Source organism: Bombus affinis, chromosome 15 (assembly GCF_024516045.1).
Source record: "Bombus affinis isolate iyBomAffi1 chromosome 15, iyBomAffi1.2, whole genome shotgun sequence".
Classification (NCBI taxonomy): Eukaryota; Metazoa; Arthropoda; class Insecta; order Hymenoptera; family Apidae; genus Bombus; species Bombus affinis.
Window position 1 is genome coordinate 9,884,818 of NC_066358.1, and position 16,271 is coordinate 9,901,088.

A 16,271-nucleotide genomic window follows, 5' to 3' on the forward strand; every position below is an offset into this window, starting at 1 on the left:
TGGCATTAGTTACACGGTCGATCTGGCACGATGGCGCACGGTCGCGCGCCGTTACCATCGTCTAAGAAGAAAAATACACCCTTGTGACCAATGCTCGTGGTTTCATGAATTCTTTCATAGCATAATTTCGACCGTTTCGAATTTTTTATCTGCGCTGTTATGTCGCATTTTGCTTTGTCGAGAATTTATTCTCTTTTTTCGCATGAAACCTCGCACGAAAGACAATACACATATATACAAGTTATGCGTGCACAATATCTTTCTAATTAAAGTGGCGTGTCGACGAAAAGAAACGCCACGTTCGTTGTACGAAACATTTGCCGTAGCTGAATGAAACAATTCTTCATACGAGATAGTTTTCTACAACCGAGGATACGACCGGTTTATACATTTTAAAACTAAATTAAAGGAAAGCTTGCAAAACGCTCTTGAATAAATAGATCGAATTACACTTGTTTATAATTGTATCAACGACTTGATTTATGAAAGTAGCGCTGATCGAGTTGTGCCAGTTTTTAAGCTGGTGAGGTTACTTTTTTCAAAAGGATATTTTTATTGCTGCATACGCAATGCTGCGACACACGCTAATGATGACAAATCAACGTAAAACTTGTACGGACGAAAAGTTGCTCGATGCGACTCTCTCGATGAAGAACATTTCTCTTCTCGTCGAAGAAATTGTGCACTGGCGGATCAACCACGATGACGAAGAAAAGCCGCAGGCTGCAGTAAACGAGAATCCTTATTTATCTCGTTTCTACTAGAAACATAGCTTATCACCCAAGATTCTGTTTATTATCGAAACGGAAGTTGAACGGTCGATGAAATCGATTTTCATCGAACCACAAGCCGCTACTGTGCCAACTATACTTACGTATTTGACTTCCGTATTTTCTCGAATTTATCGACGGTGAACTTTAACAGTCCAGTCTTTTTCGTCCAATGTAATGTAATATTCTTTCACGTAATAACAGGTAAGCTATGGAATAAAGAAAATGAAAGACGAGAAGGTGAAGGAGGAGAAAAGTTAAGAATCAAAAGTTGAACAGAGATAATGTTCGATGATTTGGCCGTAATATTAATAAAATAAAATAATAATATTGTTCGTTAAATTTGTATATCAATGCACTTTGTTTTTACATATAACATAGAGAATAGATAAATGGTTTACCTCCGCTTGATACGAGTTGGTAAGTTTAATCAGGCCAGAGCACGTAGTTATAATACTCGTAGGTTCGTTCAGATCATAGCGAGTAAGATATAGTTTCCCCTTATTAGCAATTCTATACACGTATAAACAATAATTTATCCTCGTTTGTATAAAACTTATACTAGATTATATTGAAACGTGCACGAAACGTAAATCGCACTGCTATGAAACGTAATAATTATCGTTCCATGTAAATAACGTCTATTTTGTAACGAAGCATGAAATATTTCACGATAAACCAATGTATGTAAAATGTAGGACGTTTATACCATTAACCTATAAAATTACGAAGTGACAATTATAATATTGATAATTAGAAATACTCCATAGAACAACGTTTAGGGTATTGTAATAAACTTAAACTTTATTATAGATCAAAGCGACGGTTATGATGAGTAAATGTACGAAATTAATATAATAATGATACTTGCGTATAAATTTTCCGCCACAAGCGCCTTTGAAATACTATTTGCGAAGCGCGTCGTGGGATGCACTCTAGCGATTGACTCGCGAACTACGAAGAAACGTTAGCGCCATCTGCAAACGCGTCGAAGTTGACGATGACAAATTAAGTCGTCTGCTTGCGATGCTTTAGTTAACCTTTACGATTCCTAGGTGTAAACGTTTAGATTAGGTTTTACATCATTGCAAGGTAAGAAACAATTACGCGATGGGCGATAAATCGGAAAATTCGAAATTGAACGAACAGATCATAGAGGAACTCACGAAAGATCTAGAAAGTTCTTGTATCAGAGCAAATAACAATCCCGCGTCGAACGACAATATCAAAGATTCGACTGAAAAAAATGGCAATTCCTCGGGCGCTTGTTACGAACGCGTGGGGATTATCAATGACAATGCTGACGAATGTGAAACAGGGGCCAAAGGCGACACAAATTTTCCGCAAGACTATATAGACGAAGAGTCGTTGAAAGATAGAGAACTAACTCTCTCTGAAGATGAAAAAGAAGTTTGTAGTTGCTTATAAAGTTTATGGCCTTTACAGAATTATAAAAATAATCATCATATATTATATCTACCGATGTGTGTTTCTTTTTCAGATCCTTAAAGCAGAAGCAGTGAAATATAAAGATAAAGGAAATGATCTTTTTAAAAGCGAAGAATATCAAGAGGCAATATCTGTGTACACGCAAGGATTGCAAACTTGTCCGTTAGCTTATAGCAAAGAGAGATCCATACTGTATGCTAACAGGGCTGCCGCAAAGTTAATATGTCTGGTAATGATGTTATTTAAAGAATATCGCCATAAACGTTTGAAAGATCTAACTATCTTTTCAATAAAATCTACTTACAACGTTTCTTAAGTAGGATAGAGAATCCGCGATATCCGACTGTACAAAGGCCATAGAATTAAATCCAAACTATGTGAAAGCATACGCTAGAAGAGCCAAATTATACGAAGAAACAAAGAAACTAGACGAGGCTCTGGAAGACTTTAAAAAAATTCTAACGCTTGATTCCGGCCATGTAGAGGCAAATCATGCCACTCGGGTAATCACCAAATTATATCTTCTTTATTTTCATTGTACTTAGGTATTAATACTTTAAATGTTTTACCAGAGGTTACCTCCACTGATCAACGAAAGAAATGAAAAACTGAAAGAAGAAATGCTAGGGAAACTAAAGGATTTGGGAAATATGGTACTAAAACCTTTTGGTCTATCTACGAATAACTTCGAACTGCAAAAGGATCCGAATAGCGGTGGTTATTCTGTCAAGTTCCATCAAAATCCTAGTTAATACATCAACCGCCGTATAAATATTGATTTGGGAAGCGTGTCATGGAATATTTATACGTACCTTATGTAAATTCTGCTCGGATGCTGTGTGCTTGTTGTAATAAATATATAAACGTTACGATATTTAGAAAGATATATTAAAATATTGAAGATTACATATATAAAGAATGTAAAATCGTAAAATCTCGTTGTTCGATTTTATCACGGTACGAAGTTAGCTTCTTTCGCTACCGATCAACGTCTTGATAAGATTCGTTTGAAAACGTACGATGTCTGACCGATTACCGATTACGGCACAAGATTTATTCATTATAAATGGTAAGTATATGTTTGTAAGTTCGTCACGAGGTAAAATAATCAGATTTACTCGTCGGATGTACTCGTCAGATTTTTTCATACACCAATTTTATTTACAGTTGCATGTCGTTTGTTGCATTGTTGATTCAGAGTTTCCTTGGCATCTACTGCAGTTAATGTTTCGATCGATAGTAGAATGATTTAATAAATATTGGCGAGAACTTTTGTTTGCAAGAGAAAAAAAAAGTTTATGAAAAATTGGAAGACCAGCATACAGATTGTGAGGCGGATCCTATTGGTGTCTTTAGCATTTATTTCTAACGACGTCGTATGAATTAGGTCATATGTAATCTAACGATTACGAACTATTACATACAAGTTCAACAAGCTACTATAGACAAGAAACTATTTTTATCTTTCACAATCGAAAGCGAACGAATGAACGACCTTAAAGCTTTGCAGGTGCAACGGACGACCGCGAATAGAAAGGAAGCAACGGATGGACTGTTCACGTTGCTACTCCTATCGTTTCTCACCCTCTCATTTCGATATTTTTATCTTCGTATATACCCCTTTTTCTATTCTATTTTTGATACTCGTGTACTATCCTCATATTTCCTAGACTTTATCGCTGCATTACGGATGATCTATTCCTGCGTTTATGGAAAATTAAAGCTAATATACAAGAATATATAAATAACTAAAGTAAAGGGCTCGTTATAATATCTATTGGATAGAAAAATGTCTATTTAGGTTTCATTTTTCCAATTGCGATTACTAAAATAGAAAATTACATATCGAGCTTTCTTTCTCTTTCCCTCTTCATCTCTGATTGACTTTATCCAAATTCATATGTTATTAAAAATTTAAAAAGTAGAACCCAAGTTCATATCGAGTGCTCTATTTTGGACAATTTTACATCTATATATAATTATCTATATGTCGAATTCCAAGGATGCATAAAAATCCGTAATTCACCGATCAATTGCCATTACTTCATTCAGTTTTCATTCTTGCGGTTCACAATAAGCCGAATCGTGACATTGCGATTGCGCGTGCGTAACTTGATATCAGAGGGTTGGGAATAATAGAAAAAGAGATACGACGGATGTGTATGCGCTTTAGTAGGATAGGTAGGAGGGTGGTTCTCGCGTACTCGTGAGCGCGTGCGCGCATGCAGGTGCAACACATAGATATAGGTAGCAAAAGGGGAAGAGGATAGAAGCAGTTGCAAAGGGGGGATGGTAGTGGCGGCGTTGATGGTGATATGCGAGGAGAAGAAATGCGAAAGGAGGCTTCATTGGCGAGCAGCGCATAAACGCAGCGAAACAGGCGACCAGAATCGACCGGTAAACGATAAACGTTGCATGGCTATGTGCTAGCAGAGATCGTTAAAAGCTGGTATCTCCGTTTAAAGGTGACCTGTTACACGCATACAGACATACGTCCAAGTTGAAAGTGTGCGGTCAAACTGCAAGACTCGGAAGAGATAAAAACAAACGTAGAATAAACGAGAAAACTGGCAGAAAAATAAAAATCGGGTATAGGAGGTGAATAGAACAGACAGAGAGAGAGAGAGGTAGGGATAACAAGGGATGTGAAAGCACCGTGAAAGGGATCTTGCAAAGTTGCAGCGATACTTTTTTCACGGCACGAGGATGGCCGTGACGTCGATGAAAGGAGATCGTATTAACTGGAGGGTGGTTCAGTAAGCACGACACCTACGTAGCCAAGAAGACGACGCCTACGTACAGCGCAAACACGCCGAGAACGCATCGTAACCGACGGTTTTTATGCAAATCAATAATTCGAGTACGACGCAGCAATAAAGCTTTGCCTTTATTTCCTAGAAATATCGAACGTTGTTGTTGCCGAATAACAGTGACGACAAGGGCGACGTCGCGTCGCGTCGACGGCAGCGAGCGCCCGACACTCGATAACGAGTTTCTATCGTGGTAGAAGCGTTCGGCAGACGTCGGCCGAGTGTGGAGGAAAGCGTAAGAGTGCCTTTGGTCGCTTGCACCGTTGATTCGCCTTTCGCGTGCCAATAATCGGTGCCGCGTACGTGTTTCGCCAAGCACGTAAAAGAAGTTGGTCACGTCGAATTCGCTGGTGCATAATGTGCAACGTTTCTGAGAAAGGGGTAAGCCGAACTACGAGCTACCATACATACGTCGATTCGTAAACCCACCGTTTAACGATCGTTGGAAACACCGAATTGGGTCACTTTCACTGACACCTCGGTTTTCCTCGTGCTTTTATATTAGTACGTGTTAATTGCGGTAAATAAAGTCGCTTGTCTCGAAACTTCCGTCACCGGAAATAGTTTTACCGAATAGAAACCCACCGAATCGTTGCATCGTTCCGATTACGAAATATGTATGCGTGTTTGCTCAGAATTACTTTTTTCAGAAATCTTATCGTTTGCTTCGTTCGTTATTAAGAGATACGTATTTGATCTTTGCCGTAAATCGAGTCGCTGGTGCCTGGTCATAATTTAACGCGTAATTTTATGGTTTCTCTAATCGTATTTCCTTCGCAACACACATACTACACGCATCTAGGTATTCATATGGAATTATCAGTATCGTTTAAGTATTTATTTCCTCAATGGGTTGATAAATTATTAACGTAAATCCTTTTGTACGCGTTCGTCGCCTGGCTCTTCGAAATGAAACAGAGAGAGAGTGTAGTAGGATGTAGTTGCCTAATTCGAAAATTGTATTTGTCGTTCGTTGGTATTGATTTTCGATCGTTAGCTGTAAAAATAGATACGAAGTAGAACTACGAAAGAAGAAGTCGAAACACCTTGAAAAGGAAAAAACGTTTCAAAGCAAAAGTTTAGATCCTCGAGTTTTTGTTTGACTACGACTTTCCACATTTGCGTATAATGGCAATACACGTGGCTATAAATGACTCAGTCGCATTATACAAAGAACGAAGAACTTTTTGCGATAATAACAAGGTAAAACAAGAATAGAACAAACAGAAGAGAACAATACGATAAATTTTAATCGTTACAGTTAGAGTTGCTCGTCGAGTTGCGAACAGAACTTTTAATTAATTTCTGTATTCTATCGTATCGCTGCTTTCTCGCTTCCAACAAAGAATTATAGTATAACTGGGGGGAATCGCTTTCTCTTCGTTTAATTTTCATTTCGTAACAAGCATAAATATTTGAACGAAAACCGGGATTATCCTCGCACGATATTAAAAGTTATTCTGTTTACTTTGTTCATTCGTAAGATTGTTACTGACACGTCTGGCAACATGTATTCCATGCGTGTACGCGTTGCGAATCAATATATTTCCCACGATCGATACGACTATATCGAGATAAAAAGAGTCTAATCCGTCCTATGTTTCATTTGATACGGGTCGTTCGACGTCAAGAGACGAGACGTTTGTAAGACGAAGAAAACGTGAACTATTACGTACATTACGTCAAAGTTGAACAACGTGATTCACATGGCGGTAAAAAACAAAATTGATCGCGTATTTCGCACAGGATCTGTTGTATTACCGGATGAAACAAACGTCTGCTGACATTCCATTTTTCCAATTGCGTTGCGTAAAAATGAGAATTTGCAGAAACATTTGCGCTCTATTCATCGCACGTTTAAATATAAAAGAAGCTGTGTGCATGTACCAATTACAATTGTACGTTAAATATGTTTCAGTCGAAGACAATGAGGCGAATTCACTTGGAAAGTATTTCGCGACGCAGAAGGTGGTCTCTGCGATTCGGCCTTTTCCTCGTGTATATATTAGTGCAGTACGTCACTTGTGCAAAAATACCTGAAGAGATAACGTCTCCTTATCCCAGTTCCACGGACCGCGAAGAAAACTGGACGTTAGATTCTACCTCGGAATCGTTCACGCCCGAGACAGAGGCCAGTGTCGAACCAAAACCAAAGGCAAAGGAAGAAGAAGTTGTTTCGGAGAAAGAAAAGAACGAAAAGACCGAACTGAAGAACGAAAAGAACAGAACGGAAGAAAAGAACGAGGACCAACAGAAACATGGAAAGAAGACAGCCGAAGAAGAAAAATCGAAGCTCGGTGAACATTCGAAGGAACGGAACACTGCTTCGACAGAGAAAGCTTCTCCAGCGGAGAAAGCTGCTCCGAAAAAGGAAGTCGCGACAGCGAATGTTCCTGGAACCACAACGGTGAGACGCGATTTTTATTATCGAATTTTCTTTTCTATCGCGGTGTTCTTTTAAACGCGAGGAACGCGACTGTAAATCGTTTGAATTCCACTATAACGCGTATAAGAGATATTGGTTATTCGAGACTCTAGGTTCCAACAACGACCACTATGAAGTACGAACACGCAACGTGGAGACCGCGAAGGAAAGATTGCTCGCCGCCTGCGATCGAACAATTTCCACGACCATTAATGGGTCCCTCGGCTAGAAAACACGGTGGATTGATCATTCATATTTTAGTTGCAATTTACACCTTCCTGGGCCTTGCGATTGTTTGCGACGATTACTTCGTCTCCAGTTTGGATCGAATTTGCGAAGGTAACGAAAGTTTTAAAGTAGATTTCCTTCGGGTGCCAGACCTATGCGTTTGTACATTTTCAGCAGGATGCTGCTCATATAGAAAGATTTCTCGTGTATATTTTCATCTATATTTGATACAGCAGAATCTTTGGATGACGAATTTTACGATATCGTATAAGAAGAAATTCTATTTTTATGGAAGATTAAAATTGTATTACAAATAGTAATAGAACCGTGAGACTTACACTGCATCGAAGAAGCGTAATTCCGATAAAAGCTATACAAATTATAGGAAATTCTTCTACCGCTAAATTTGCGAGAATATTGACAAAAGTCTTGGTTTTCTTTGCGTAGAACTGCGATTGTCTCCGGACGTTGCTGGAGCCACTTTTATGGCTGCCGGTTCTTCAGCTCCGGAATTGGCAACCGTGGTGATCGGTGTGTTCTTTGCCAAGGACGATATCGGGGTAAGTACACGAGAACTTTGCGTTTTGGCCAAAAATCCACATCGAGCAAATACGTGCGCGTGTAATTAACCCCTTTCGGTACTTTAGCGAGTTAGACTCGCGATGAAGATTTTGGTCCAAGCGTGAATATCGCGAGTCAGACTCGCCATGTTTGGGCCAAAGTCTTCATCGCGAGTCTGACTCGCTAAAGTACGGGAGGGGGTTAAGTTCGGTTAGAGGGGACTTGAAAGGAATTTAGTGGGGAATATTATGCAGATTACAGAGAGTTGCTGTTGGGATTGCAGGTAAGCGGTGTAATCGGAAGTGCGGTGTTCAATATAATGTTCGTGATATCGGTGTGTGGACTGTGTACGTCGACAGTGTCAAAGTTGAATTGGTGGCCCCTCTGCCGGGATTGTTTTTTCTACGCTGTATCGATTCTGGTGATGCTGGGTACAATTTACAACGAATCGATATCTTGGTAAGAGACAGCTTGTTATCGAGATTCTTGTTATAACACGGTCATCCCTAAAAGTCTTTGCATATCTTAGGAAGAGGCCATTTCATTTACATAAAGCATATACGTTTAACGAAAGAATCGCATTCATACGAAATACGCTATCTTTGTACCGAACTTTTGCGTAGCATTTTATTTTAATAAAAATTACCTTCTTCCATGGTGAACGAAGACTTTCGTGACTGTACCATCGTCGTATGGATGTCTTATCGTCGGTTTTTGTCACGTACAAAAAAGAAACGTGTCTTTTGCAGGATGGAATCTCTGTTCATGTTGTTCATGTACGGCGTGTACTGCGTCGCTTTATCTTACAACACTAGACTGGAACGTTGGGCGAAATCTTACAATATACCTTTTCTACCAAAAGACGACGAACCCGCGGAGGAGAGCGCTCTTGTTAGTTATAGATCGTTACAAGAGGACCGCTTGTCTTACACAGGGCCGAGTTCGCCTACGGATCAATATAAAGAGCAGGAAGGTAAACGCCGATTATCAAACACGTACGAAATACGAATTTCTAATCTATTCTAGCTTTTATAAAAAGAAAAGATTGTGTGCGCCTTCGGTACACATCCGGGGACTATTACGAATTCATTATGTTGACCTACGATCTTGATGTTGCAACCAATTAAAACTTAGACTCAAATCATTCGAACGCCTGCATCGTTTATCGTGCTGTCATGTTTATCGATCTTCGGTGTTCCATATCTATCCAAAAACGGAAAACAAAATCGTCTGAAATCTTTCGTTTTATCATCTTGATACCTCCATATCGCTACTGTGTAAGTTGTATAGATGTCTGCTTCGCTTTTAATGTCTCCACTTAAACGATTTCCAGAAATGGAATATCATGGTAAAGGAAGCTTTTTGCTTGCCCGTTCCTTCTTTAATTTTGTCAATGTCATCTTCATCTTCCATGTACGAAACGTGTATCTTTCCTATCGCATTTTGTAGCGGATAAGAAAATACTGCGTGTACGTCTTCGCTAATCTATCTCTCTGTATGAAATATTGTCCAAAGTAACATCAAGATTGCAGGACAATGCGATAAATCCATAAAAGAAATGCCTAACTACGTAAGTGTCCGAATACTCATGGACGGGAGTGTATAAAAATTATTGCACAAAAATGAAATTCCATAAAGTAGAAAATATTACACAGAAGATCGCTTGGCTACGCAGGTGTAACTGCAGGAGCAGTGGCAGGAGGAAACGTTCCTGAAACGAACGAATCGGCACCTCCGAAACAACCGAGCTATTACAAAGCGAAAGAACCAGATCCGAACGAAGTATCGCCGTTAGAGAAGCCCACTGACGGTAGCAAATGGTCTCTGTTTACCTGGGGTCTCGTCTATCCGATTCATTTCATGTGCCGCGCCACAATGCCGGATTGCCGACAAGACAAATTTAGGAATTGGTATCCCTTTACCTTCTGCGTGTCGATGGTTTGGATCAGTTTCTACAGTTACTTCATGGTGTGGATGATTACGATTATAGGTAAGAAACAGCAACGATGGCGGTGATCTTGAAAAGCATAACGATACAAATATAATTCAAGTAATCCTTTTTTGGCGTCCATTATTCTTCAACGGCAAATTCAATGTTTCGCAGGTAGCACTCTTGGTATACCAGACACGGTGATGGGTTTGACGTTCGTCGCTGCCGGTGTCAGTGTGCCCGACGCGCTCTCGTCGTTAGCCGTGATAAAAGAAGGTCTCGGTGACATGGCCGTGAGCAACGCTGTCGGCAGTAACGTCTTTGATATACTAGTTTGCCTCGGGCTTCCATGGTTTATACAAACTGCGATGATACAACCCGGCTCGCACGTGAACGTCACTAGTCGAGGTAAAATCGTGCGATTTCCCTTGTACGAGCCTTGTCGCATACGCTTGCTGGACTGCGAATGGCGTGTCTGGGAACTTTCGTGCATTTCAATTTTCCATAAATGCATAAACGTTCGCAGTCTAGAGGTTACCAAACGAAATTCAAATTCACGTTATTTCATTGTCGCATTGCCAGGTCTGACGTACTCGACGGTGTCTCTGCTGTCAACGGTGGTGTTCTTAGTCCTAGCGACCCATTTGAACGGCTGGAAGCTGGATCGACGGTACGGAGCGATATTGATGGTTTGGTACTTGGTATTCATCACATTTGCCTCGCTCTACGAACTAAATGTCTTTGGTGAAATGAATCCTCCGGTTTGCTTCAGCGCATTTTAAACGAACGCCACTTGATCGTATACAGACCGACGAGGAAAATGAAATATAATGGGAAAAGTGGAAAAGGAGGAGCAGTGAGAGAGAGAGAGAGAGAGAGAGAGAGAGAGAGTGCGTGTGTAAGCAACCGACTGAATGCTCGATGAAAATGTTCTCGTCGAACTCGATCTCATTGCATCGTGTAAGTATCAGGCTGCTAAAGCACGATGGAAGATAGTTCGAAAACTCTTTTATAATATTTTCGTTTCCTTCTTCCATCCCCCGTCTCGTTTCTTCTCGTTCCTTTTCGTTCTTCTACTTTTTCTTTCTTTTCTGTTCCCCCTTCTTCTTCTTCTCTTCTTTTTCCTTCTTCTTCTCTTATCTCAGCTTCTAGCCCTATTCTAATTTCCACGTGAATTGAAATTTCAAACAAAAGTGAGGAAGAATGGCAGAGGAATGAGAAAAAAGGTGACAAGATTCCAGTCCGCGCTGGAATTGAAGAATATATTTCGAATGCGCTCGTCCTAAGATCTATTTGTACAATAACGCGTTAGATGATTTGTAGCGTCAGCTCTCGAGCACAAATTCGAGTTCTATTCTCACGTCGCGTGAATTTTCCTTCCAACGAAACATCGACGATTCTCGATGTTTCACTTTGCTTCCACTTGTTATTCGTACGATATCGATCGAGCTTTCTTTCGAAAGCAAATGGAAAACGCAACGAAAACAAGCTCTATCGTTGTTCGTAAGTTTGGGGTCAGTTAAACGGACAATACACTCATCAGTATTAAAACGCAAACGACGACGTTGTTAAGTATTATGCGATCTAGAATCAGTAGGGGAATAGAACCGGTCGATCGATCGTATTAACTCGTCGCGCATTCTTTCGAATCGTAGACGCGCGAGACGCCACAGTCCGAAGACTCTAGACAGTCGTTTTCGTTAATCGAATGTCGTTTCTATCTTTCGTGCCTCTTTGGTCTTTCAAACCTACTCTGTTTCCTCGTTCGACTCTTCCTGCTTTACTTGTCCTATTTACACCGAAATTTCTAATCGAAAGCTGCTACACTTTCGCTTCTTTCTTACGTTTTTGAACGTTTCTCGCAATCGGCATCCAGTCAATTTCTTCTTATACGATGATTCGTCCGTCCGTGCGTTCGTTGGTTCGTTAATTCGTTGATTCATATTGCCGTTTTTCTTCCTCGACAAGTAATATAGTGCACACGCGAGAATAATTATTTTGCTATCGAGATAATCGTTCCCTTGTTCTTATCGCGCACATATACGTTTTCTATGCAAGTATACGCCTGTATGCGTGTGTGTACGTCAGTGTTTTCAAACGGTACTACTCGCGGAAAAGTTAATTTTCCAACAACGTAACGTTTTTTGATAGATTTTTCTAATCAGTGCGTCGATAACAGCGAATCGAGCGTATCGATGGATGAAAAATGTTGCGAAAGAATTTACTTCGATATTTCTTTCCCTTTCTCGAACGATCGTTTGCCTGTGGCCTAACGCGTTTTTCGAAATCACGAAAGTACGTTTTAATCCGTCTTTTACGAAATATTTCTCTGTTCGCGCGTAACTGCGGAAGGAACCGCTACTACGAAGCGCTTTATCGATCAGAGAAGTAGAATTAACGTTTAATAATCGGACGCGACGCAGCGGGACCCGAAAAGTTTGCTTTCTTCCAGAGGAGATCGATAAACGTCGGCAAAACCAGCCACGTCCGAATCGAAATTTACGACGCACCGTTGTTTTCCTCGCTGACGATCAACACCATTCGTCCTCACTATTTATCGGTCTTTTTATCGACCTTCTTACCGACAGGCTTGTTAAATACGTTGTTTCCGGCGCGTTCCTTTCCGCGCTATTATCTCTCTGTTTTTCTTTCACTTTCTAACGTCCTGAACAAATATGAAACGACGAAAGACGATGCAACCAGTTGCGAAGTTAAAGTTTATCGGGCGAATTAGACCGTGGGTGAGGGAGAGGCGAGCGCTTTCAACGAGTCGAGCGAATGATCGAACGTTCATGGTCGCCGTTCGCGTACTCGCGTAAAAGTACGATTGCTTGCGAACGAGAAAAAAAAGCTTCGTTTCGGACAAATCGTACGCATCGATCAAAGGGATTACGTAGGACCCACGTGGATCAGTCGAGGCGAGTCAAAAGGTAGAAACGAAGTTGACGGAAGAAGGTGAAAGAGATAGAAGGGTACACTTTCGACGAGTACGAGACGAGATAACAAAAGAGACAATAATTAACGCAGCCTTATCCGATGAAAGTATCTACAACGTTACTCTGCGCGATCGTTGAGATCAGCGTGTAAAAGGATAGCGTTCGGTATTCTTCCGTTTTCCGAAACCTTTCGATCTGTCCGTTGCCTGGCCATTTTGCAAAGACGATCGATCAACGTTTCTAGACTATCGTACGTCTAATATTCTACGTAGTCGCTGAGCGGAAAGCGGGCCGGCGGTGAATTCCAAACGAAGAGCGAACCGTGATCCGCGAACAGCCTAAGTATTTATTGTATTTGTCTGCTGTCTACGTTGATCAACGTTTCTTCGTACATCGTGCATCGTACATCGTACCGTATGCGTGCATTCGCCTGTTCCAAAAGCAAATACAATACAAACGTAATTCGCTGTTACGAGCACAGTTGCGTTTGAGTCGGTACGCGGTCCGACGACAGATCGCAAAGATCGCGCAGGCGTTTTAACGTAAACCGAACGCGTGTGTTATATGCACGCGTGCTCCATTACGTAAGTACGTGTACATATATACACGTACGTATATCGTATGCGTGTGTATATAGACACGTACGATTACGCATTATACATATATAGCTGTAGCAATACATACATCTACAAACTGTATATTACGTACTGTATATGTGTATGTATATACACAGTACGTAGTATACACAAAGAAAAGTATATACGATACGTACGAAAGCTTAGATTTATATGATTATCGAACGTTCTACGTGTTTGTTCACTACCATTATTTGTTATATTGTTAGCGCTTCAGGCGGATACACGTTGATATTAACTATTAGCGATATCGTGAGATATATATAGTATGGTGGCTCGCTCGATCGATCGATCGATCGATCGAATTGAACTCAAATTACACCTCCGTATAGAGTATATATACATGTGCGCGCGTGCGTGTAATTCAACTTCGACGAAGCCAACCGCAGCATCAACGAGCGTTCGATCGATCGATGCGAAACAAGAGTCGGTGCGTTCTGACGCATACGAATACGCGTTGGAAACGCGTTCAATTGGTCGAAGCGTAATTATCGGATGCAGCTTCGCGAAGCGACGATTCGTTGGAAAATTACGTTCGCGTCGTTTCGACGAAGTGGGATTAAGTTGGATCGGCGACTGGCGCGACGTGCACCAAGAAACGAAAAAAAGAAGGACTCGCTAGGTAAACGACTAAGATGGCAAGCGTGAAAAATGTCGTTCGGCCTTCTCTCGTTGACGAAGGTTTCGCTTAGATTTTCTCAAGAAACGAACCTTCGCTCTGTAGAATTTTATTTTTCTCCCGATTCTCCACTCTATGTATGTACTCGTCATTCGTGCAACAACGTTCGAAAATTGGTGTGATTCTAGTCAATAAAGATCAATTAGTAGCGTTATCGTAGGTGTATATCGTTAGATAGTTTAGCGTAACTTTGATCAATTCTCCGGTGCCCTTAAAATAGACGTAGCTCATACGTTCGAGTCAATATATTCGATACGGCTTAAAATTAGACGTTTTACGTACGTTTTAATCGGACCTATTTACCCGTCCTACGCCCCTCTCTGTCTCGTTCACCAATTTTCGAACAACGGACCAACGAAGAATCTGTTTCCAAGGTATCTATCCGATTCGAAAGTTTAAGTAACAAGAAGACTCGTTGTTTATCGATATCGATATCGACCCGTCGATGATTCATTGTTAACTGTTGTGAATGTAGATTTTATATTGTCGAGTAATATGCATACGCATACATACATATACGCATACCTATAGATATACGTATATAAGAATATACATATACAGATAATATATATACAATATATATATATATATATATAAATATATGTATACAAACTCTCTATATTTGGCACATACTATATGCAAGTATACGTATATTATGCGCCTAGCTTAATTAACAGAATTAGTTGATTTCAAATATATAGTTTCTTCTTCTTCTTCTTCTTCTTCTCCTCCTTCTTCTTCTTCTTCTTCTTCTTCTTCTTCTTCTTCTTCTTCTTCTTCTTCTTCTTCTTCTTCTTCTTCTTCTTCTTCCTGTGCGCGTGATATTTCTGGTCTTCGTCGAGTCAATACGTCCGTGTACCTGCCATTGACAAGAGGGAACATCCGAAAAATGTTCAGTTTGCGATAAGGTTGCGACACGACAAACGTTCGTTCGATTTAACGGCGATACAGCGCACTGTGCGAGTTTGACGCGTTTCCCTCGCGCTCCAACGATTTCGTATGTATGCGTAGTAGGTGTACATTAAAAATGGGAAACACAAAGCGAGAAAGGCGAACGAGAGCGCGGGTCGTTTCATCGTGACATCGAGCGACGATTCGCAATAAATTACTTACTTAAACGAGTAGCGATCCTAACAAGACTCGTAGAAACCGCCTAGCATTTTATACTGTACGTAACAGAAGAGAACGTGATAAACGCGATAACCTAGCACGCAAATCGTAATAATTTGTAAGCGTAGATTTAATTTTCTCGATTTAAGCGAACGATCAACGAACGATATACGCGTTATGTAACGTTTGTACACGCGTGGAACGTGTTCTCGACGCGATCGAATCGACGGTTTGAGAAAGTATGTTGCGCGCTTCTAAACAACGAACAAAATCGACAAAAATCGCGCGCGATGTGAAACATCGATAAAGCGATACGATGGGATGGTGCGATGTGAAACGATCGCGCACCTTCCAAGAGGATTGTTCACACGCGATCGAAATCGGAAACAGAACCGGATCTCCCTCTGTTGTGTAACGTTTTTCTCGTGTTGTTAGAGTACATTTCCAAGACAGTCCTAAACCGTCAATACATCTAGTTATAGCTTATTACGGCGTTATGTAAGCAAACTGTTTTACCAATGTCGTAAAGAAATAAACACAGATACGAAATATAAATGAATAAACGAATAAACTAGTCCACGGACGAATCGATTATTTCACGAACGAACAAATTAACGCGTAAATAAAACAGACGAACGAACTGTCGCTCTACGGACATACGTACGAAAACATTCGATAATTGCACGGTCGTTACGGGGGATGGAGGTTCGCCCGACGCAACGCGAAGCTCGATGACTC

The 16,271-nt window shown here is 40.6% G+C and overlaps 2 protein-coding genes across 3 annotated transcripts; both read left to right on the forward strand.

Moving 5' to 3' along the window:
- Positions 1 to 1,749: 1,749 nt before the first annotated feature.
- LOC126925155 (tetratricopeptide repeat protein 1) lies at positions 1,750 to 3,088 on the forward strand. The gene is made up of 4 exons (XM_050740467.1): positions 1,750 to 2,180; positions 2,272 to 2,448; positions 2,540 to 2,722; positions 2,792 to 3,088. The coding sequence occupies exons 1-4, from the start codon at positions 1,881 to 1,883 to the stop codon at positions 2,969 to 2,971; spliced, it is 840 nt and encodes a 279-aa protein (XP_050596424.1). The 5' UTR covers positions 1,750 to 1,880; the 3' UTR covers positions 2,972 to 3,088.
- A 1,370-nt stretch (positions 3,089 to 4,458) lies between these two features.
- Positions 4,459 to 16,114, forward strand: LOC126925125 (probable sodium/potassium/calcium exchanger CG1090). Of its 2 annotated transcripts, none has more exons than XM_050740395.1 (10): positions 4,459 to 4,616; positions 4,685 to 5,410; positions 6,948 to 7,436; positions 7,568 to 7,793; positions 8,130 to 8,242; positions 8,527 to 8,702; positions 8,993 to 9,216; positions 9,919 to 10,233; positions 10,348 to 10,581; positions 10,756 to 16,114. In XM_050740395.1, exons 2-10 carry the CDS (start codon positions 5,387 to 5,389, stop codon positions 10,953 to 10,955), a joined length of 2,001 nt encoding a protein of 666 aa, XP_050596352.1. In that variant the 5' UTR covers positions 4,459 to 4,616; positions 4,685 to 5,386; the 3' UTR covers positions 10,956 to 16,114. The 2 variants fall into 2 exon arrangements, with proteins under 2 accessions (XP_050596352.1, XP_050596353.1); XM_050740396.1 differs by having other exon boundaries at positions 4,471 to 5,044; positions 5,118 to 5,410.
- The last annotated feature ends 157 nt before the right edge of the window (positions 16,115 to 16,271 follow it).